General features: G+C 42.8%; 2 protein-coding genes across 3 annotated transcripts in view; both read right to left on the bottom strand.

The window, feature by feature from the left end:
• Positions 1-1,505: 1,505 nt before the first annotated feature.
• On the bottom strand, positions 1,506-9,785 carry CTNNBIP1 (catenin beta interacting protein 1). Its single transcript, XM_058854834.1, has 3 exons — positions 9,670-9,785; positions 9,113-9,203; positions 1,506-3,481 (listed from the first exon to the last, which is right to left on the bottom strand). Exons 1-3 carry the CDS (start codon positions 9,763-9,765, stop codon positions 3,423-3,425), a joined length of 246 nt encoding a protein of 81 aa, XP_058710817.1. The 5' UTR covers positions 9,766-9,785; the 3' UTR covers positions 1,506-3,422.
• A 3,104-nt stretch (positions 9,786-12,889) lies between these two features.
• Positions 12,890-24,166, bottom strand: part of LZIC (leucine zipper and CTNNBIP1 domain containing) — a 23,246-nt gene continuing 11,969 nt past the window's right edge. For both annotated transcript variants that reach the window (XM_058854829.1, XM_058854830.1), the window contains exon 7: positions 12,890-12,972. In XM_058854829.1, the coding sequence (XP_058710812.1) occupies positions 12,890-12,972 (83 nt within the window). The remainder of the gene's footprint in view (positions 12,973-24,166) is intronic.

Raw genomic sequence — 24,166 nt, 5'->3', positions numbered from 1 at the left:
TGAGGGGGCAAGAGACCAAAAAGAAAGCTGAAGGACTGATCTTAAATAATCCAAATCATATATTCCTCTCCCTGCCAGGGCACTCAGTGTATTTCATAAAATAATTCCTAACATATTTTATACATTTAATTCAAAGCTTTTAACTTCTAGCTTTTATTTTTCCATTTTACAGTGCAGAACTCTGGTAACTTCAGACATGGCACTGTTCCTTCTATTCTTGTAAGGGACTCAACAGCCATAGGATTTATCCCACATATGATCCTGATGTCTCATTTAGGAAATCTCTGCTAAAGGTAATGGGTCTTTCTACTTCATGGGCCATTAAATCTTCTGCCTTTAACAGAACTATTTAGGCTGCTGGTGAACTAGAAAATAGACTTTCTGGAACTGAAACAGATTTAATGGTCAAGCATTAGAAATTCTCACCAGGCCACGAAGGATACAACTTCTAGTAAATGCTTACCTTAGGTAGGAATAGGAACAAAAAAAAAAATCTCAAGAGCTTTTTAAGTTTAATTAGTGATGCAAGCTTCTTTCAGGCAGCATCTCCTTCCAAAGTGTTGCTGTGCCTCCAGCCCACACGTTCTGCTCCTGCAGGGTTTTTTGTAGGACCTGGCAGAATCAAACTCAAGGCCTGTGTGAATGGTGGAGCCCCATTTTCATTTACAACAGGCCATGCTCAGACACAGTGAAACTGCAACTCCAACAACTGCAGCACCTGCTGCCCACCTGGGGAGAGGGGAGGGGTGGGATTCAGCTCTCAATCTTCTCCTCAAACTCTGCAAAACACAGTGTTTTATGAGAGGCAGATGAGCGGCTTAGCAGAGAAAGCACAATAGCATGTTCTGAATCTCTAAAGGAACATTTCTCCCCAAAAGACCACCCAAAGAGCATGGGCTTTTCTTGGAAGATGCCTCTAAAGCTTTTACACTCCCCTTCTCAATGCCTTAAGCACTATATGGTTGATAATTGGACTAAAAAGCCTTTTCTAGTTCCAACCATATTTCAGATTAGATCTGTGCTCAACTCTGGCCTCTAAAACATTTGATTTCCTGCTTTTATTAGAAATGGTTTAGTTGAGAAGGCAAAAGCACAACAGCAAATCTAGAGAGATCTGTACAAACAATAAACAAGTCCACTGTGCTGATGTCCTGTGTCTTTCTCAAAGGTGAAACCAAGTGTTTTTCATTTGGCAGCAGAGCAGTGTAATAAATTAGTATGAAACAAGAGTAGCTATTAAAAAACTATATTTTCCCCCCTCCTCAAGTGTTACATTTTTAGTGAAAAGATGAAATCACATGAACAGTTGAAGTTTCCTCTTGAAAAGCTTCAGCTGCTGAGGAGTGCCATGGACAGGCAGGGAGGATGAATGCCAGCACAGAGCAGCCCCTTCCTCCAGCCAGAGCCACACAGAGCCCCCTCAGGCAACACTGACAGCTGCCCCCTCTGCACCAAATCCACATTAAAGTGCTTCTTAGGCAACCAAGTCAAAATCTAGAGAATCCTTTGGGCTCATTCCTGGTTTATTTTAATAAAGAAATTACTTATCTGGCCCCAACAAAACGGGGTAAAAGATTTACTTTCACATAGAACTTTACAAAGCTGCAACTGAATCCAAAGGAGCATTTTCATAAATAGATGTACAGTTGCTCTCATTACACAGTATTTATTTGCTCAAGGTAATTTCTTCCTTGTGCTCACAAGTCTGTTCTTCCTTTTGCAGACAGTCCATGGTTTCTCTCCAGCTCTTCCCCCGTTTTGAGACCACAACAGCATCCTGTCAGCAGAATTTCTGGCCATGAAAATGGTCATGTTCTCACAGTTAGATTCTAGAATTGTTACTGTAAATAATTAACAATCATGGCAAAAGAACAAGGAACAGGTAAATTGGGTTCAGCTTTAATAGATTCTGAAACATCTCCAAGTCAGTGCAACCCACAGCAAAATCCAGAAGTTTTGTTGAAACCACCTGCACACGTGAGAGAAAATGAAGTGCTTGGTTTTAGGCAGCAGTGCTGGAGACTGTGCAGGTTCCTGAACAGTCAGTGCACCTTGGGAATTCCACTGCAGGTTTTTCAGTCTGTAAAGGTCTGTGTAAGTTTTAAGACCCTGCAGCTACAGAGAGCAAACCTGAGAGTGTCACCTGTACACTCAGTGTCAGACAGCCTAACGCAGCACTGCTGCCTCTGGAACAGTGCCTCAAGAACATGCTGTCAGCCCAGCATCCAGGGAATTTCCCTATCACCAAACAGCTGCAAGGAGGGAAGCCATGTACAATTTTTCAAGTGACTAGAAACTTCTGTTTATTAAAGCCCAGTGCAAGCTGGATTTAATTTAATGATCGTTAATTGTTCTTAATGTGAGAGCTAGTCTTGTGCAGCAATCAAAGGGTTAAAGTGGAACTCTAGTATTTTAAACAAGTTCACATATTCTCTATACAAATTTGGCAAATTCATGTGGCAGCCTTAGATCTCATTCTTGCAATTCCTGCAGAACATCTCCAGCTCCTGTGTGGGAAGGCAAGAGAAGCCCCTGGGCAGGCAGGAGAGCTGGGCACGTCCCCAGCGCCCACCAGGGCTGGGCAGCTCTGGCCTCCAGCCTGGCCAGGTGCACCTCCTGAACCAAATCTGCTTTGACACATGCTCCCAAAAGAGCTCCAGGCCAGAGAGCAGCTGAGTATGGAAAAACTGATTGCATCAGAAACACTGCAGCCAAAAGGAAATCAAACCATGACTTCAAAGCCAATCAAAAAACCAAAACAACCCCCCAAAAGCAAGCGTTATATGTGTGTAGATGTAATAAATATTGCAAAGCACATTTGTCTTTTCCCCCCCAAGTCAATAAGTATAAAGAAATAAACAATGCACCAAAAACATCAGCTTCCAGCAATGAAAATGTTGGAGTCAGCAAAATACCTGCAAGCCAACTGAAGGGAAAGCTTTTGCATTGTCACCCAATCACAAGTTGCTTCCAGTTCTATGCAGCCAAATCAAACCCTCTTCAAATTCACAAGTTTGACCTAAATAAGCACCACAGCATGAAAAGCTTCTTTAAAAGTAGGATGTCAAGAGACTTTGTTTAAAATATAAAATAAAATGTGAGATAAAAGGTTTCCATTGGTCAAGTTTGAAAAATTGCCTTCCTTTATCCAACCACAGCCTGTCCCTTTGAGCCAACCAAAACCACACCTTTAGGTTTGTCCTTAATCAACACAGCCCGGCTGAGTTGCAAAATCTGACAGGAATAGACGGCTGTGAGATGCATTCTGAGGGTTGGGCAAAGGGAAACAACATTACAGAGGAGAAGGAACACCAAGGAACAATTAGGGTGGGCAGAGGAACTTATTAATGCTCAGCCATCCTCCTCTATCTTCAGGAATCTCACTGTCCTCCCCAGTTCGGTGTTGTTCACGTGTCCTGTGGTTACTGTCTTCTGTCTTCTGTCTCTGATCTGGAAAATGCCATCACAACATCCTCAGCACCTGCAACAACAATGGATACAGGAAAACACTGCCATAATTACTTCCCTTAAAGAGCAGTGGAGAGATGCAGTACCCAAAATGTTCTGCACATCCAAACAACCAACAAGAAAGCAAATTACAAACTAGGGAATGCCAAAACCAGCACCACTGCCTGTCCCAGTAACTGCTCAGCTCCACGTAATCCTCTTCCAGGGCTTTGCAAAGTTCAAATTCAACTCTGATGGAGCATCAGCATGTAAAATTCCTCCAGTCTTTTACATGATGCATATCAAGAAGCAAATCTCAGTTTTGTGCCCCAAGCAACTTCTGTCTATACACCTGCAAGCAAGGTAAAGGAGGACTAATAAAAATGCCTCATCTGTTCTGATTACATGAATTCCATTTCTCAGTTATCTAATCTGCTCTTCAGTTGCAATATAGCAGGAAAAGTGGTCAAAAATGGTTGCAAATTCCCCTTGCTAATGTCCTTAAAAGCTAAATCAATGCTCATGAAATGTAACTGCACTTACTTTTATGCACTTCACAATTTGTTTGTTATATGTACTCAAAGGAGGAAATATTAAGGACCAAGCAGCAATAGTTTGTTTTTCATATGTAGGGCCCTTATCTTATATAAAACTACATCAAAAACTGCTCTGATGCACCCTCTTGCCGGCATTCAGAAGCCCTGCAGTCATCTCCCTTTTCATCTCCTGCACAAACTGTTTCTTCCTTGATCAAAACATAAATGATATATAGCACCAGGATCCAGCTCGGAATTAACAAGCTGCCTTGTTGGTTTTAAAACACACAAGAACTATCAGCCCCTAAAGAAAAACAAGGATTTCACTTGCAAGGATTGTGAGAAAGCCTTCAGTGCTGGAGAGGGAGAAGGGCAGGCTGCAGCAGGAAGGAGGCAGGGGCAGCTCCAGCAGCTCCTCTGGCACAGGGTGCTGCAGCTCCCCTTTAAGTGCAGCTGGAGTCTCCTGGCAACCAGAGAGTCACAGACTCGTCACCCAGCACAGGGATGAGTGCATTCCTGAACGATGCTGATTGCTTTCCTGGGGTCTGCCCTTCCCAGTGTCTAAACAGGAACAAAATTCTTACAGGTTTCCTCCCAGGAAAGGAGGGATCCCAGAGAACCCCACAGCTCCGTGCTCCTGCCCAGAGCATGGCCACGTCTGGAGGTGTCCCCCAGCACAGGAACCTGGGTGACACTTGTCCAGAAAAAGGACATCCACATTGCTCAGCATAAAGGCAGGTTTTGTTCCAGCCCTGTCCCATAACCCAAACTACCCAGAGCTGAAGGAAACCAAGCTAACGAGGCTGGTCATTAAGCCATTCTCCAGTGCCCCTGCTCGTGTACAGGCACAGCCAGAGAACAGAGCTGGGCACTCTGTGCTCAAGGGAAAGCAGGGACTCAAACACCAGAGAACAGAGCTGGGCACTCTGTGTGCTCAAGGGAAAGCAGGGACTCAAGCACCAGAGAACAGAGCTGGGCACTCTGTGTGCTCAAGGGAAAGCAGGGACTCAAGCACCAGGGAACAGAGCTGGGCACTCTGTGCTCAAGGGAAAGCAGGGACTCAAGCACCAGGGAACAGAGCTGGGCACTCTGTGCTCAAGGGAAAGCAGGGACTCAAGCACCAGGGAACAGAGCTGGGCACTCTGTGCTCAAGGGAAAGCAGGGACTCAAGCACCAGGGAACAGAGCTGGGCACTCTGTGTGTTCAAGGGAAAGCAGGGACTCAAGCACCAGGGAGCAGAGCAGCTCCTGCAGGCCCACTTGGCTCCCACAACGGATGTTTTCTTACTAATCAAGTAAAATGATGCAAAAAGCAGAGCACAGGTTATGAAGTTAAACTGCACATGGCCAAGAGCCCGTGACTGAGACAATGGATGGTGAACCACGTCTGCTTTGAGCATATCCTTCACTGAGCTCTGCACTTCCAGCTATTAATGTACAGAACAATGACAAAGGCACACTTTTACCTGACCTGCAGCCACACAAACAGCTGCTCTCTCCACAGCTGCCCTTTTTCCAGGCACACATTTCTACCCTGAAATACTTACAAGAAACCCAGTGAAATATTCCCCATCTTTTATGAGCAAAGCATTAATTGTCACAAACCTTTAGACATTCAAATACTTCTCTCATTGCTTCTGCTTTATGCTTTCTCACCCTCATTCTTCCCAGAAATTAACAATAATTAACAAGTGGGCTTATGTTCTATCTTAGAAAGCAATAGTGACAATCTTACAACACTAACATCCAAAAAATCCCACTGAGATTATGTTCCAATTGCAATTGTTTGAATTGCTGCATTCAGAGCTCTTTTATAGCACTTGTTCTTCAGTCTCAGCAAGCCAAGATGAGCTGAAGGTCAAGTGGCTCTCCTGCAGGGCAGGGAAGGCTGCAGACAAGCCCTGAGCTCAGTGCCCAGCTGCTCCCCAGCTCAGCTCCAGGGCAGAAAGCTTCCCCAGGGGGGCTGATGCCAGAGCTGCCCAGCCAGGCCCTGGGCACAGGGACAGGAACCCAGCAGGGTCCAGGCTGGATTAAAAACACACCACCTTAACACAAGAGAAGATGCTGACACCTCTAACAGCTGCTGCTTCCAAGTGCTCTTGGAATGATAAATAGATATGTACACCTGATTTGCTTGTAGTCACCTGCAGAATTAATTAAACCCCAAAAGCATTTAGAGATCAGAAGGTTTAGCCTGTTGGGAATTTCTAAAAGCTGCCAAACTTAAAAAAAGAAATTCTTCACTTCGCACAAGATCTTTGCATATATACATTTCTTCAATCACCTTCCAGCAACAATCTTCTAAAGCATTAACTCTTCCCTGAAATTCCCAGTATTAGCATCCTAGTCTGGCATTCTAAAAATACACCATGCACTGCTGAGAGCAGCAGCACATTAAAACAAGCCTTGTGTTCAGCAAAATAAAGCTGCACTGAGCAGAGCTCTGTCTCCATTCTCCATCACCATCTGCCAAGTCATGAGCAGGGTCCCTTGGAGCCCCACGAGCAGCCTGGGCTGGTTTTGGTGCCCCACACCCAGAGAACACGTCTCACCCAGCCAGGCACGTGTTTGCATCTCAGCCTTGCCCTCCCCATGGAGCAGCTTCCTCCAGGAGCCAGCAGCACACTCCTGTTGCTATAGGAACACCAGAGCTGCAATCACCAAGGTCTCAGCACAATTCCCATCTCGTGCTTCCTCCCTGCACTGCTTCCATTCCCAGACCTGCCAGAGCAGCGAGCCCAGAGCCAGCCACCCTTGGAAATGCAAGGAGCTGGGCAACAGGGAACATGGGGCTCATGCAGGAGATGCTTCTGTGCCTAGAACTTCCTGAGAGGCATTTTGCTTATGTTCAAAAATATGTGAGAAAGCCTGAATTTCATCAAGAGTGAGCTGCCTTAGCTCTTGCTGCAATGCAGGCAAGACTGATGTGTGAATATCCCAAAACAGCCCCGTTTTCAGTATTATTTTCAATGTGTGAATATCCCAAAACGTCCCCTCTCCAGCACACAGGCTGGTTGAACTGAGTTGCCTCAGGGTTCCTCAGTTATTCTTGGAGCCATAACAACAAACACTCCACAGCTAAAGAGCTCCCAAGTAAAGAAAAACACCCTGGATTTTGCACTTTTAGGTGTTAACAATGATTGAAAAATAAAATTGTTACAAAAAATGTGAGCGTGACATTAATATTAGACTCAATTATCCTATCTCCTCTTCCAATAAAAATAATCATAGACTGAAGGGGAGTCTTAGCCTTCAGGCTTAATTAAAAATTAAAGATATTCTAAGACGCTTCTTGATCCAAATTAACTTCCATTGCTGGATCCTTAGACAACAAACAGAGTCTCATGGAGGAACTTTAAATGTCAGACATTGGCACTGCCAGTGGCTCATGGAGGATTTAAGGCACAAGCCTGAATTCAGCAGGGACAGTAACAACTCCTTCCTTGAGTGCACTGTGACATGCTGAGACCATGGACACAGAGGCTGCAGTGACTCCCTGTGGTCAAAGCAAGGGGCTCAGCCAGGACTCACAGCTCGTGGCAGAAACCCCAGCAGGGACAAGCCCTGCCCAGGTAACTGCTGTGGGGCACAGCCTCACACACAGACCATGGACACACACAAAAAATGCAACAGAGACTGGAATAGACTGACAGAATTCTACACTATTCACCCTCTACACTCCTGTCAAGAAAGCTCCAGTGAAACAAAACAACCCTCCTGGAACTGGAGCCAGCCTGCAGCATTTTAAGGGACACACAGAAACTTGCAGGCCCATAACAAAGCTCTCAGAGTGCTCAGACCAACAATGTCATTCTGGGTTTTTGGAACAAAATGGGGATGTGAAGTCAGCTTTGTGTCTTTTGTGCCTGCTGGAGGAAAATGGCTCTAAAGATACATCAGGGACAAGTCAGGCTGAGAGCAACCTGTCCTACTGTGGAACAAAAGATTGTGAAATCCACTGAAGTGCTACTAGGTGTAAGTTACTCCCTAAATAACAGCTCTTTTTGTTGCTCTGTAAGACAAGCCGAATAAAGGAAAGAAAATCCTCCAGAGGAGATTCAGTGAAAACAGAAAAGTAGGGAAGAAAATTCCTTTAAGCAATCTTGGAGCAACAGAACAGTGAGTGTGTGGACTTGCAGGGGCTTTCCAGCACAAGGCAATGCCATCTAGTGGAGATGGGATCTCCCTTAGGGGGGCACATCCCACATCTGTCATGGTATTCCCAACTTCCAGGAATTTCACACTCAGCCATTCCTGTCTCACCAACCCCAGGACACAGCAGAGGGCACAGGCAGCAGCAAGCAAGGAACATAATCATTAGTGACTGTTAGAAACCTGGAGAGATTTCTAAGAAAATCAAAGTCCTGAGCAATAAATTATAGTTGCTTCTGTCTGTAGAGCACACTACAGCTTCAGCACCACTGTAGGAAGTACCTGTGTCCCCTGGCTGGACTCCTGATTTTATCACCTTTTCTTTGCCAAAGTGCAGGTAATTCAGCATAGATTTCACTGTGAGAAATGTACCTTTTAAGGATAATATGAAAAATGCCAACTGCAACAAAGTCTCGCTCAACTGAATGTGTTAAGTTTTTGACAAGAAAAAAGAAAATTCTCACTTTAGACTGGCAGAAAAGTTGTGCATTTTGGCTCAGAATTCTTCAAGTATATCCACCTCCATCAGCCCCCAGCTATGCAAGGAATGAGCACAGCAGCAGGTTTGTGCAGGCTGTGTTTGTAATGGATTTCTAGATGTCTCAGATCTGTACTGAATTTCTGCTCAGTTCTTTCTGGCACGAGTCTTACAATGTTCCTTCAATACCAGACTGCACTCAATGAACGTGATCTGGCACAAGGGCTGTGCAGGAGAGGGAGAGGAATCCAGAAAGAAACATTCAGGTTGATCAGTGGACTCAGAGCAGCTCCACACAATTGTTTACCAGGACTTCTGCAAAGAATTACCAGAAGTGGCACATCCCGGCTGGCAGGACGGCTTTCAGCAGGTGGCACTCAGCAGCTAAAGGTGGGGTTTGCTGACACTGCTGGCCCAGGGCAAGCAGGTCCAGGGCAGAGGGGGCACTGGGAGGGCCCTGAGGGCACTGGGAGGCACTGGGGGCACTGGGCAGTACTCACCCTGGTCGATGGAGTGCTGGGGCAGCTGGCTCAGCTGGCTGTTCACCACTCCCGCGTACGTGCGCAGGAACTCCTCCTCGCTGGCCGTCAGCTGTGGGCACAGAGGTGATGCCTCAGCACAAAACCAACAGACTGCAGGCACCAGCTCCTGGTGAGAGGCACCACAGCACCCTCTCTATGCTCTTCACCTCCTGCATCACCCCTGATTTGTGCAACTCGAGCACCAGCAAGGACACAGCAGCCAAATGGGACATCATGAACTCGTGGGCAGCTTCAGCGTCACCTTCAAACAGCTGCTTCACTTGGCTCTTCTTCCATTATTGAAAAACTTGAACTCATTTATCTATACATGCTAGGCAGCACAAGCCTCATCATATCTAACAAAAATCAATTGTTTTTAACTGGTAATGGTTAAATCCAGGATGGCCTGGATTCAGCATTAAATTTAATTCAGCATTAAAACCAGACCATCACCTGCCCACCTCAACAAGCACTACCCCAGTCAGTCCAAAGTTGCCTGAAAACCCACAAAAGATGGGCTATGAAGTGCATCTTACGTTTGATCCCATCTTCCTGAGCATGAGCAGGACTCTCACTTTCTGCTGGATGTACATCTCCTCCGGACTCTTCCCGGGGACGCCCTCACGGTTCATTCCCCTCCTGCCAGCTCCTGGATTTCCTGGAGATACAAAATCACGAAAAGACAAACTAGAATAGCCAATGGGATCTAATAGGAAATAGAAGAAAAGTTTCATTTCCAAAATACCTGTTTTTCATCAGTGGGCAGATCACTGAATATCCTGGGAGAATAAGGAATCACATCCCCAGAGAAACCCTTAAAAATGTGAGCAGCTGAACTGGGCCTAACATATGCAACTGAAACATTCACAGAGGCTCATGTTCACATCCCCACAGCTCATTATCTGTGGTTACGTTACTGCAAGAGCAGAAAAGGAATTCTAAGAACTAGATGAAAGAATCACCCTGACAGAAGAGTCCGTGGTTTGGGGTTTTTTCCATAAATAAGCACCAGCAGAATGAAAACAGGATGCAGAATGCACAGCCATCAAGCCTGCAATGGCTAAACAAAAGCTGTGTGAAATCTAAACTCTTAAGTCTTCCTCCCCTTTTTCTTTTTTCCTTTATGTATCATATAAAAAGGCCATTGCATTACACTGAAAGTTATTAAAATTAATGAATTGGTTTTGGAGAGAAAGCAGAGCTAAGAGGAGCAGGGAAAGAGTATCATTTAAAAGCTGTGCTTTTGCTTCTTATTTTAATAAAAATAATTATGTTATAGAATAAATAGACTGTGCTATCCAAACTCCATAGCACAAAGCATGATTATACTTTATTATATGAGTATCTGGTAATTACTTAAAGTTCCACAACAGAGTGTTTACCATGACAAAAAACCAAACATTCAGGCATTCTCTTCAGCTGCTCTTAAAAACCATCCTGAATCATGTTAAGTCAACAATAGGAAAAACCTTAACCTGAAATGTAAAAAGTAATGGTGCTTCAAATAACACAGTGCTCCAGCAGTGTCACAAAGTGACCCAGCCCCTTCCCAGTGCTGTGTGCTGGAGAAATGTAACCCCTGACCCCACAGGAGAGATGGAGAGGGACTGTTCACAGGAGCCTGGAGTGACAGCAAGGGACAATGGCTTCACACTCATGGAGAGTGGGTTTAGATTGGATGTTGGGAAGAAATTCCTCCCTGTGAGGCCCTGGCACAGGGTGCCCAGAGCAGCTGGGGCTGCCCCTGGATCCCTGGCAGTGCCCAGGGCCAGGCTGGACATTGGGAGCACCTGGCACAGGGGGAGGTGGCCCTGCCATGGCAGGGGGGCTCTGGGTGGGCTCTGAGGTCCTTCCCAACCCAAACCATTCCATGCTCCCATGAGAGGATGGAGGTGTGACCCAGCCACTCCTGCACCCCACACACCTCAGAGAAGTGGCTCCAAAACAGGTCTTCAATCACTTTTCACTCCCAGAACTGGGTCTGGTCCTACACCAGCCCATAAATGTGATTTCCTGAACCTCAGTAATGAAGGGAACACACTCCACAAGGCTTGCATAGGGAAGCTGTATCCCAGCAGGTTTAAACACAGTTTTCCCAGTAATGTTTTCCTGCAGTCATTACCAACCTCTCCTCTCACTTCACTTTCATTATTACTTTTAAGGGAAAGTAATCTGGGTGTGGAAACCGTTTAAAATTACACATAGGCCCTCCTGAGTGAGTCAGAAGTAATGCAAACTCCAGCAGCAGCTGCTGGGACAGGCTTTGCCACCCACATTACTGAGCATGGAGATAACAGCAGTAAAAAGTGAGAAAGATCCATCACCAGTCCTTCTTGAACCTGTTTCAGTGGGAAGATCTGCATGAAGCTCATTTGCTATAGATGGTTCTGCTTGGAAACCTGCAGCCTGTACATGTGCAAGGTGATGACTCTTGGGGCTTTTTATACAACCAGCAAACTGCTCTCTGAAGGGGGAATTAAACAATCCCATAATTTTGTGTAGTGTCAACTCAAGTAAGCAAATTGGATTATGCTACAAGGTATATACTCCACAGTGCAATTTACTGAGTGCTAACAAGTGATGCCAATAGTAAGGCAATGAACAAAATAAGATATTGAGCAAGAGACATTAAGTTATATACATACAGAGACTGATAAAACAGTAAACATTGATCAAGACACCCAGTTAAAAGTCTGAAAAAGGTTTAAGGCTGAAAGGTTGTGACTGTTTCTTAATATAATAAATACTTTTAAAAAATACTGTACTTGGAAAGGGAAGCTGCTGCACTAGCCAACAATCAACTTAGAAAAGAAAAATCATTACAACTAAAGCTGAAATGTAGTAGGACAGCAATTGTTTAAAAACGAAACAAAATGGATGGGATATCAATAGGTGGCACCATCCACAAGCACCAAGAAAATGCCACAGCTGTCCCCATGCCAACGGGGAATACCCCACTCCAGCATTCCTCTGCACATCAGATATCACAAGACCTGGTCTGGTTACTAGTTATGGTGGAAAACAATGAATATCTCCTAGCTGTTCATTAATTTTCAAACTTTAAAAAAAATGGGTGATGGGAATTCCTATCTAAGCCTGATTCTTCTAAAGCAACCTTCAGCCAAGATGGGTTTGTTATGAAGCCACCTATTTAACAGGAAGGATAAAAATCCTCAAGCCTGCTCATTCAGTGAATGCTTCACATAATTAGTAAGCAGCATGGGGAAAAAAGCACTCAATATAGCTCAAAAAATATGTACAGAGATGTAAAATTAAGTTTTCAGAGCAACAGAACTTTGCTCTCCCTACACCACACAATTATCCTGCCACCACAGCTCTTCCTTCAATGACATCAAAGGGGAAGACAAAGGTTTTAAACCAGCACTGAGACCCCAGTGCGGGAAATGGGAACATATCTCTGGTTTCTTTTTCATAAAGCTTTCAGAAGACACAATTTAGGATGACAACATCACCCAGCATATGCTACATGAGAAAATTTCCAAACCCACATACAAAGCTGGTCCATGCCCAGAAGACAGCATGATCCACATTTGCAAATGAAGGACAGAAAAATCTTATCCAAGTACTTATCAACTTTGTTTTCTCCAGAAAGCGACATAAATATGCTACACATTATGAAATGCTCCTTAAGCAGCATTTCCCTGTCCCTATCAATCTTTCTGGCACATGGATGAGTGGCCACTGCCCCATCCCCAACCAACAAAATACCAGATTTCCTTGCCAACATACCTGCTTCTAGAAACCACAGGAGATCAGATAATCCACGTGTTCAGTCCTGATCAGTGACAGGAGCTGAAAAAACGTATGAGGGAATTGCCCTGTGGAAACAAATAAGCAAAGATTATAGAACATACACAGCTGAACCCCAGAAAGATCCTTAACCCAGCACACCTTCACTCCCAGTCAGCTTTAGAACACGGTCTAGGTAAAATTCATAGAACTGCACGCTTGTCTGGAGCTGTTAAACATAAAAACCTTTTTATGTTTCAAGTTTTTTCAAGTCAAGCCATTCTTCAGCTGCAAGATTTCCACCCTGACCATACCAATGACATTCCCAATCACTTGAGAATGAATTACATTCAAGCTTTGCATTCTTTAGGAAGCTTTGAGCATAAAACCCAACTGATACGTCCTGGCCTCAGCAAAGAAGTGATGGGATCTCGGGAGAATTTCTGGGAATCGTGTCCTGGATGGCTGGCACTGCAGGAAGAGAGGCCAAAGGCTGGTGAAGCCACAGAGAATGCACTGTTCTATCAGATCTGGAACTGGTCTCTCCAGGTAAGGGTGAGGCAGATGTGCAGAGCCAACAGGAAAGCTTGGGCTGCCTGTGCTTACCTCTGGCAGCTAAAGTGGATCTACTTCCCAATGCCAGTTTTCCATTCCTTCCTCACAAAGACTGACCTGTGCATTTCAAAAGCTGCAGTGTTAGTCAGAAATGATTGCATTCTCCACTAAACTGTGTTAAAAGACTAAATGCTTCAAGCTTGTCCTGTTGCATCCAACCCACTGCAAATGGACATAACTGGGTCACCTAATTCTCCCTTGTTTGCCAGGCACAGGCAATGAAATTTAATTCTCATTTATTTTTAAGATGATTCACGTGACAGAATAATAAACAAAGATCTATATATTACAGCCAACACTGCCAGCCCAGCTTTGCCAAAGCAATAAATGTAGAGTTTGAAAATCCTGCCTCCCCTTCCCAGCAGGAGGCCAGCCAGTGACAGATGGGAAAGCTGCCCTGCAGCCCAGCACTTCCCTCCCCACGCTGCCTGGACTGGGCTGGGTGAGGATCCAGGAATTCCTTCAGCTCAGCAAGGCCCAACATGTGGACTGGGCAGAGCCAGGAATGCCTGACATCCCCATCTGCCTCCCTGCAAAGCCTCTCCTGGGCTGGGGAGAGGCTGAGCAACCCTGGCCCCTGGAAACTGAGCAGGAGCAGCACCTCTCCACTCAGCACTCAGGACTGAAGCTGCAGGTCTCTGGCAAGGGAGGAAGTCAGAGATCAGAGGAAACCAGACATGGGTTTGGAAGGAGAAACTGGAGGCACTTCTACACCTAAAAACACCTGGGCTACTTTACAAGGGTATTATCCAAGTAATGTAACAGCCAAGTACTTCAATTTTTCCCACTAGCATTATGGGGTACTTCCTCACCTCTCCTCATTGTTACTTGCTCTGAAAAGTCTCTAATGAAAATAAAATAGATTTCCTCCCAAAAAATTAATTAAAAAGGCCACAGTGGCTTTCTCTTCAATTACTGACCCCAGACAGAACATAATGAAAAAATACTCTAACTGCAGTTAGCCTTCCCTTTCATTCTTTTTTCCCAACTAGGTTTAGAACATCAGCTACTGGAATTTCACTTCAAAAAAATGTAGACAGGAGAAATCTGAACTCAATCTCAGTTTAACTTGTCTGTTTTACCAACAGATGGAAACAGCTCCTCAGGAAACTCAAGCCTCACCAGCAAGAGCTGTTTTGACTGAACGCCTTCAGAAGAAGATTCCAACACACAGCAACTGAAAATTACAGATTTGTAACTGGATTTCCTTCACTTCCACCTACACTGGTATGAATTCAAAACCTGGAAGGGACTTTCTGCTGGACAATACCACAGATCAGTCCATAATTAAGAACTCCCAAATTCTTCTGACTCCCCTCCCATCATCTTTCTAAATAAACAAAAATTTTGCATCTCAACAGAAAAAGAGACACACTAAAAAAATGCATTTTTATAAATTTTGCATAAAGGAAGTTACTTAAGCATCACATTCAGTTTTAAAGCCATGCTTATTTAATGCAATGAGAAAGCAACATGAGCTTTTGTTCCTTCAAATTTCATGTTCTCCCCAACACTGTAGTCCTCTGTAGTGCTGAAATTCCTAACAACCACATTTTACTGTGTGGGGAAACACAAAGTGCAACTGAGGAATCTGCACAGCCTAAATTAAGGGGGAAGAAAATAAAAAGGCATAAGCTGTTGGAAAATGTAGTATTTTACATATCCAGTCTTAATAATTTAGGGTACTTAGAGCAGCCATCTGGAAAGTTCTTTAAAACCTGTCACAGCTACCTCTTTAATATCTTGTAGCATTTCCAGTTATAGCCAAAAGAAACCAAACAGTAGTTAGTTCAGCTACAATTTATTTTTTTGGTTGAATCTGACTGGTTCTGTTCAAGGCAGTTAAAACCCTCAATTAATGGGATAGGATTATAAAGCTCAGATAAGGAGTTCTGGTGAATAAACCTGAGCACTGCAGGTTCCCTTTGCTCTACACAAATGGAGTTCAGAGCAGTAGGAAGGGGTCCCTTTGACTCTCTGATATCATTATCCAAGGTTAAGCCATTCCCCTCCACAGTTCCACCACTGAGCACTTCACTGCTTAAACATGGTCATACTGGGAAGCTTGGAAGTGCAAGGGGATGCTGCCCCTAATTTAAGCTTTGTTAATTTTCAAATGACATTTTTCAGAGAACAGTTAGAGCCTGAAAACCCTTCCAAGCTGGAGCCTGAAACCTGAAGTCAGGAACCAGAGTCTGCAAAAACCCTGCTACAAATTTTCCTCTAATTCATTTTGACTCATGACCTTCAGTCACAGGCAGCTGGAGGCTGGATTAATTCTCATCTCCAGAGGAATACAATGAAGAATTCATAACAGCTACCTATTTATAGGTGAACAGTAAGAACTGAAATATTTAATACATTTTTTTTTGTCTTCATTTCTATGTTCAGTGCTACCTTTTAGCTGACTTCAGAATCTGAACCCCAGTGTCAGATTTAGGTCAATTTACTGCTGGAACTCCCATGGTAGGTTCACATCTCTTAAATGTTAGATTTAAATTTTTAACGAAACACTACAGTCCTCCTTCTTGAAGAAGGACAGGAAACAGACCCAAACACTGCCATTTATTCATGAAACATTTATGAACACAAGCAGGGGTTTTTCTCCCCAGCGCTGGATCACCTTTCAGAGTTTTAAAAGAGACTTCAAAAGTAGCAATGAAGTGCATTCCATAAAGCTTCCCAATATACCAAAACAGTCCTTACATCAATGCTCAAGCTGACTTAAAAAACAAATTTAAAAAATCCTACTGTCATAATCACCACTTTCATGAAATTAATATTTGCCTCCTGACCTTCAGGCACACACAAACCAGATGATTTCCCCACCCCTATCTCAAGGAGAAGACACCTCTCACATCTCAGAGTTAAAAGAGACAGCACAGGGTTTTAGGTGGTTCATGTCAGTCAACTTGAAACCTCTGAAATTAAACGTAGTAACAGCAACAAAACCTGAAAAAAAGCCTTTCATTTCACAAAGGTATTCACACTTCAAAGATTAATGTGTCAAAAATTCTTTAAAAAGTGACAACACTTTATAAACAGCAGTTTATACACAAACTGCATCCCAGTCCAAGAGACAATTCCAGTAGAATGTTCCAATATTTTACTCACAATGGTCACCAACAGCTGGAAGGACAGTGCTGCTCTCCTCCCAGTCATGGGCATCTTTCACAGAGGCTCAGGCACCTCTCCTATTTAAAGCAAAGCTACAGATCTTCTAGGCAGGAAATTAGGCACTAATGACACTATGTCACTAATGATAACTACCAGGTATCCCATTGAAGAATTACTGCTGTAAAAAGTGTCCAGCATCCATCATTAAAATAAAACAGTGCAGCAAAGCTTTGTATGGATCTATCTGTAAATATTTTATTTCAGAAACAGAAAATGATGTTCCCAGCACACAGACCATTCTCATCTAAACTTGAGATGCCTTTTCTTGTCTCTGAGAAATTAGTTCTATATTCATAGTTTGATATTAATTTGGAACTAGTGAAAAAATGGAGCACCAATAATAGGTAGAAATTATCAACTACTTACAGGAATCAACAAATGATTTTCAGTGTATCCACCCCATTTTATATGGTTGGCATGCTATGCATTGCACAGCCATGGAACACCTCTGAGCTGTGATATTTTTTGACTATTAATTATTGACACCAATGACAGTCCCCAGGTCTCATCTGCCAGGTCATGGCAGAACCTGAGCCAAGGCCAATTCCCAAACATGCACAAGGAACATGAAGACCATTAATTGCAGTCACACCAATCAGCTGTATTATATTATATATATATTATTGTATTATATATCACCAAAGCCATGTTCTCAAAGCAGCTCTGCACAAACATCGGGCTCAGGATCCTCTGGGGACTCACAGCTCTTTAGTATTAAATCTGGGGTTTGCTGAAGATGGACATTTACAATAGAGAAACTAAAGCAAACAGGGTAAAAAATAACAATACACAGCACATAAACACCCTGCACTCATGAAATACAACCACTGATAAAGAGCTACTTGACTGTGAAAGCAGGATATTGGCTCACTCTTCATAATGAACCTAAAATAAGTCTCCACCACACAGCACAATGTCAAAATCGATGCAGGTATGTGTATGTGCCCAAGGTGCAGGACGTTTTTTCTGCCTCTTCAGCAATTCTCAAGTGATTTAAAGTGGAGCAGAAACATGCACAAGGACAGTCAGAATTACCAGCACTGTTAATGGTGAAGAACTTCAATATGTGGTATGTTCCCAACCAGTTTCGTTAACAGTGTATTCATATTCAGATTTTTTATATTAAACTGCAAAATTTGATGCAGTTACAAAAATTTGATGTTTCAGGCTACTTCAACAAAAAGGCAAGTGACAGTATTAACTATTAATAAATGAAAAGAGAACAGTCTAAAATCACAGGATCAAAGTGGCTGAGGTTGGAGGGACCAGAGTGGATCACCTGTTCCAGCCTCCCTGCTCCAGCAAAGTCATCCCAGATCACAAAGCCTTAATCAGAACAGCAAAATCCTAATTGAGAACAGGAAAAATTCCAGTAAGTATCTGTAAGCAGTTAAAATAACAATGACATTGAATTTCAATCCACAATCATACAGTAAAAGCCTCCAAAGACCAGAAGTGCTATTTCTGGAGTCCAACTCCTGTGCTGGAGTGACCAACTCCTCCCAGCCCATGCACACAATGCTGGGTGTATTTAACCTGAAATGGCAGAGCACAAGAGGCGGCACAGAAAGGTTTTCTCTCCACTGTGTGTGTACAGATATCTACATATTTGATATAGATACATATTTGTAGGCATTTCTCTGGTTCTCCTCGACACAGGATTGACAGACAGCCAGGTATTAGTGAGAGCTCTCAAAGTAAACACGACCTGCGCTGCTGTGTAATTTTTACTGACTTCTGAACATCATTATTGCCAGGTCACAGACATTTCACACTGCAAATACCTATAAATCTTTTATAGTAGAAAGATTATGGCTAACTAGATTTTTTAAAAGCAATTAAAATGTGAGCTGTTATTAGGTTGGTGACTACTTAGCATTTTAGTGTTTTGCAACAGTGTATCAAAGTACATTGTCAGGACCAGAGACTCGCAGATTAATAGTTCTTTACTACCAAAATTGTGTAACCATTGGACAACATGAAATAGTTCTGGCCTCAATAAAATTTGCTGTAAAATGTGACAAATGCAGCCCTTATATCACCTAGTTATCTTGCCTCTTTAGGGAAAAAAACCCCAAAACTTCTGTGCTGCTTTTCCCATGGATGCTCCAAATAACCAAAAAAAGCAAAGAAGAGGTTTCTGTTCTGAATCAAGGTTTAAAAACCTTCAAAAAACCATTTAAAGAGATTTATTATTAATAGCTCTTGCTGTGAGCTGAACTAAGAATTAATGGCTCTTTGTCTAATATGGTTACATGCCTCGATCATCTCTTTGGTACTAACCAGAACTCTGCCTCCCCAGTGATCCGTGAGCATCAGCAATTTACTGGATAATATGGGCAAGAGACTCTTGCTCCTAAGGCCTTCATAAAATAATAATCCATGAGATTTTTCCTGGATAGTGTTCCATAGATTGGTCTCAGTAGAGTATGCCAGCTCCTCTCTTCTCTGAAGGACTTACTAGAAACTAAAAGCACAAGAAAAGGACTTTTGTTTCCTTCTTAGGTCACCAAACAAGACTGTGCTGTGAAGATATCTGATGGAGAGAGGAGGGAGGAAGGAAAAAAAATCCTTGTCAGTTTTAAGAGGACTTTTAACATTCACTAGTTTAAATCTAATTCCTAACTGCATCCCAATTTTACCACGGACATTTTGCTTTCCCTATGTTTTGGACAAGTGGGATTGCAAGGAAGGAAATCTTGCCTTCAAGAGACTTCCTATTTCTCAGGAAAATGGATGCAATTTCCTTCCTGCCCAGCCACAACTCTGAATGTTACCTTAATTATATGAGCCGTGAACTAAAGCAGCATGAGGTCAGTGGCACAGAGTCCCTTCAGCACAGAACAAACACACGTGGGCAAACCCCACGGACTGCAGGGCCTGAAGGGCTCCAGAGAGCCCCCACTGCTTCTGGGACTGATTCATTCCTGAGCACAATGGAACAATCACAGGCAAGACAGAACACACACATTAAACACAACCATATGTAAAACTATTAATTTAGATTAATCAAACTCCAATACATAACAACAGTAACAACGGGAGTTAGCCCAGAGACCATTCACAACAATGCTCGAGAGTGGCTGATCCTCACACAAGTTAAAACCACTGCAAGATCCCAGATCACTTCAGGAAGTTCCCAAGAGCAGGACTGCACCCAGCCACCACCAATTTAAGGCAGAATGGGCAGAGAGAATGTCTGGAAGTGCAGCCAGATTTCTGCAGCTCCCAAACCAGAAGCACAGTTAGATACACTCTGTTATGGTCAGCTGCTCAACAAAAGGAAGGAGCTGACAGCAGTTACACCTAAAACCAACAGCAATGAAATGAATGCATGAAAAACAAGGGGCCAAAACTGTAGTGCCTCACATGTGCTATTTCACACACAGTACTTTAAATAAAGATTAAAACCTATTTTGTAAAAGTCAGTGAAGTAAGAATCTTGACAGTGAAACAGTTGGAAGAGAATGTTTGCAGTTTGATGTGAATTGTGAAAGGCTTATTTTACCAAGTTCATTGTAGCTGCTGACCAAGATTTCAGCAATAAAAGTTCTGTTTAGTAAAACGTGATGTTTCTGACCTCTGAAGTTAAGCAAAACCTTTCACGAATTCCACATAAACCGAGTATTATTTGGCATCTACAGACATTCCTGAAAAAAGGCAGCTAAGAAGATGTGAATGGTCCTATTTTTCTCAGTTTGGCATCAATTCCTAAAGTTAATTATAATGTGTTATTGCTGATTGGTTTTGCATAAACATTCAGTTAACTATGTTTATCTTGAAGTCTGATATTGCCTCCCCTGACCAACTGAGCAAGCTGCCAAGGCACAAAGAAATTTCCACTTAAGATCCAACACACTCAAAGTTAGGAAACTCCATTAAAATTGCATTAATATGGCAACAGGCAGCAGAGATCCCTGCAGCTGCACTATCCCTTCCTCACTTGTACAAAAATCCTTCCTTCTGTAATTTACCTTAAGCTGTTTCAAGATTTATATTTCTCCTTTACAGCATCTCTGCTGCAAAAATTTAGGTCACATTTCCTTTAAGGGTGCACGTCCATGTGTACTTATTTAAAGCTCAAGGAAATTAATTAAAAGCTCCTCACTGACTTCACTGTGCATTGAATCAGGACCTGGATGAGTTCAGAGGCAAAACAATTACACTTTAATTAAACATCTCCATCTTCATGTGAAGTAGTCAACTAATTTCATGGAAGGACAAACTGAGTCAGAAGGTTTCTGTGCTTGGTCATGGTCATAAACAGAGTTGATTACTTTAGTTGTTTCCGTATTTTTAGCTGCCCTCATAACACAGAGAAAATGGACTTGCTGAAAAATCAAGTAAGTTCTTGGTCTGTGTATTTGCATGGACTAAAACAGAATGTCCCGGACCAACCGGAACAGTTGTACAAATTTACTGACTCCATCTCTGCTCTCCAATCAGTAGCTCATTTAGTCAGTCACAGGAATTCCAATAATGCAAGAAGTTGAAATTATTAGCGGTTTTTTTGGTAGCTGCTTAGGCTGTTTTGTTTGTTTTTAAATAGCATTAATAATTATGTCTCTATTATTTTTGAAAACAGAAATAGGCTTGGCAGATTTGATACTTGTAAAACCTTGGGTGTATTTACTGAAAAGGAAGAAGTATAACTCCAGTTTCTGAATTCAGACTGACATTTAAACCATACAGAAGCTCTGTAACATTCTGTCAGATCACCAGCAGTGAGCAGAAACAAGAATGAGCTTTCCTCATTTTTTTGAGCATTTGTTATATAATGCTTCCTCAACATTAAGACTGAAAATAAACCTGAGTCAGGAGAGTGCTATCCTTATTCTAGTACTAACTAAAGGGTGTCGGTTAATTTGCTGATCTTTGATTTGTTCTCACCTCTAGTTTTGCTCACTCTGCGTCTCATGCCAATGGAAGCTCATGGACAGCTCTTCTTTGAAGGAAAAAAAGAATTCTAAGAGTCCTCCATTCTCAGAGATATAATACTGAACAAAATGGTTTGGGGTTGTTTTCCTAAATGAATCTAAGTTACTTTGTAAAAAGTTTTTAGCCCATTTCAAACCTATTTACATATCATTTCTCCTTTGAACTTGGAAGATCATTAAATTACCAACACTGGATGTGGAACAGGTGGCAATGTTTTTGTTCCAATAATTTATATCTCTGGTGCACATCACCATCAAAACTCAGACTAATCACACTCTTGTATATGCAATAGCTTTAGCCCAGAATTTAAATATTTGGCACGTTTGTTAGGATTGCAATTTTCCCAATCACTCCTGCACTACACACCGATGGTGTGGTACAGCTGGAACAGCTGCCTCTGTCCCTGCTGCATTCCAGCAGGAAATCCAATCTGATGACAGCCTGCAGTACAAAGAAATACAATTTCACCCGTGCATGTACAGAAACATTTCTGATACCAAATCCTTCTTCCTGGAAAACCTCTCCTGGAAGTTTCCCCCAGCATCTCCAACAGCAGCCTCCAAAAGCCTACTGCCTCTCTGTGCACAGAACTTGGGTGGATGTTTGATGCTTCAAACTAGGTCAGATGCTCAGGAGGGTGCTTTGTAGTCAACAACCAACTTAAGAACTGAAATACGTAGTAAAAAACATAAATGTTTGTGTTGGTTACAGATGACAAGCATTTTGGAGAGGAAAAATTTATATTAAACACATATAAATAGATCTATTTCTGACAAGCTGTTTCCTAGGCAAAACATCAACCTTGAACAGCTTAACCACATCAGGCACATTTAGGTGTTAGCTCTGTTTGCCCATATGCAACTGCAGAATGGTTTTTAATTTTTGGCAGCAGATATGTATCACAGTCATTGTTAGTAATTACAAAATCTCCGATTTGTTTCCGTTCACTTTTGGTTTGTTTAGGAAACAACACAAATTGCTTTGGAAACATCTCTCTCCTCCTGCAAAGTGAAGTATTCTCAAACCTGGATGGGGGAAAGGGTAGAAGGGAGTAGAAAGTGATACAGCCACAGCTCTCCCATAAAACTGGGATTCAGAACTTGCTTTCCTAAACACTCAACAGGATGTTCTGTCCAGTGACACTTACGAGCATTAACAAATTTTGTTAAGACAGGGACAACTGTGATCCACAGCCCTCCCTGCCCACACAGCCCTGGTGATCACACAGGGATTTGTCACAGGGACTCCTGCCAGCCCAGGGATGGTTTTCCTGCTGAAGATTTCACTGTCTTCCCACATGGACGTCAAGAAGAATCCTGAAAGCACTTTTCTGCCCCGTGTAACTTTTCCATAGCTTGCATAACTGCAAGGCTAACAATGAACTAAAAGAGAAAACTGCTTAAAAGCAGACTTGGGTCTGACCCATCACCAATGAAGTTTTCCATTGCTCCTGCATTTGTTCAGTCCCACACACTTCTTCATAGATTTATTATTTCTGTGTAACACATCAACTAAGACAACACACAGATCCCCAACAACTCTGAATCGTACTGAGGGAGCTGCCAGTTTTTCCCAAGATGCCAATCATACAATGACTGATGATGCTTTTTCAGCTAAGGGCAAAGTGAAGCATCAGAAATGTACCTGAAACACACCTGGGCCATTTTCCAGATGAATATGTTTGTCAAGGTAAAAGTAGCCTGGTAAGAAAACCAGCCAGTATTTTTAAAAGTAGTAACACGTAGCTTTCTGTGTGCTCCCTCACACTGAATACCTGTACTTTCAAAATAAACTCCACTGAACTACATGTTTAGTCTCATTTTTCTCACCATTTACATAGAGGTTCTCCTTCAGCAGGCTACTTTACATCACACATGAGCTCCAAAACTAACCAAGGCAAAAAGAAATTGAAAGCCTGCAAGTTCAGCAGCAAAAAAAAAAAAATTACATATAGTAGGATTTTGTAAATGTATTTAAAAATATGTTCTTAAATACTCTCTAAACATGCCCCCGACCATATCTGAGCCAGCTGAGAACAGGACTGTGAACTAGCAAACCTAACTTGCCTCCAAAGTCTGCTGGAGTTTAGTGTTTTGTTTTCTTTTTTAAATCTTCACATCTGCAGAATGTCTCACGCTCATCTCACAGAGCATCAAAGCTCATCCTGTTCAACATGCCAAGATGAGGAATGGACAAATAAAAGATGATATACAACAGAGCAAAATATTCTCTTCTTGAAGAGAAAGCAATCCCGAGTCTGAAAGGCAAATATGCCCTGATGAAGCACATCTGGATGCTGAGCAGAGGATAATGTCTCATCTGTCTCTGGAGCACTAATACATTCCGGTCCGGAGGGTGATGCTGTCCCTCTCCCACGTTACGTTTTTCCCAACAGGTAAAACACTAACGTGTGCCAACAGATACCGTCCCTGTACACTGAAAGTTACCGAGCGCTGCCTCAGAGGCTCTAGAAACACGATTTCTAGCCACGGCAGGAATCACCCCCGAGGGAAGCCCTTTACTAAACTCGGTCCGAGGGGCGTTTTCCGGGCC

The sequence above is a fragment of the Poecile atricapillus genome, chromosome 22 (genome assembly GCF_030490865.1).
Source record: "Poecile atricapillus isolate bPoeAtr1 chromosome 22, bPoeAtr1.hap1, whole genome shotgun sequence".
Lineage (NCBI taxonomy): Eukaryota > Metazoa > Chordata > Aves > Passeriformes > Paridae > Poecile > Poecile atricapillus.
This window is presented reverse-complemented; position numbering and strand designations above follow the sequence as displayed.

Excerpts from the sequence above, each read along its gene's own strand:
- CTNNBIP1 (XM_058854834.1), bottom strand. The coding sequence starts at position 9,765 with ATGAACCGTGAGGGCGTCCCCGGGAAGAGTCCGGAGGAGATGTACATC. Across the intron at positions 9,204-9,669 it reads TCAGGAAGATGGGATCAAAC|CTGACGGCCAGCGAGGAGGA; the intron begins GTAAGATGCACT and ends CTGTGCCCACAG. Across the intron at positions 3,482-9,112 it reads CCAGCACTCCATCGACCAGG|GTGCTGAGGATGTTGTGATG; the intron begins GTGAGTACTGCC and ends TTGTTGTTGCAG.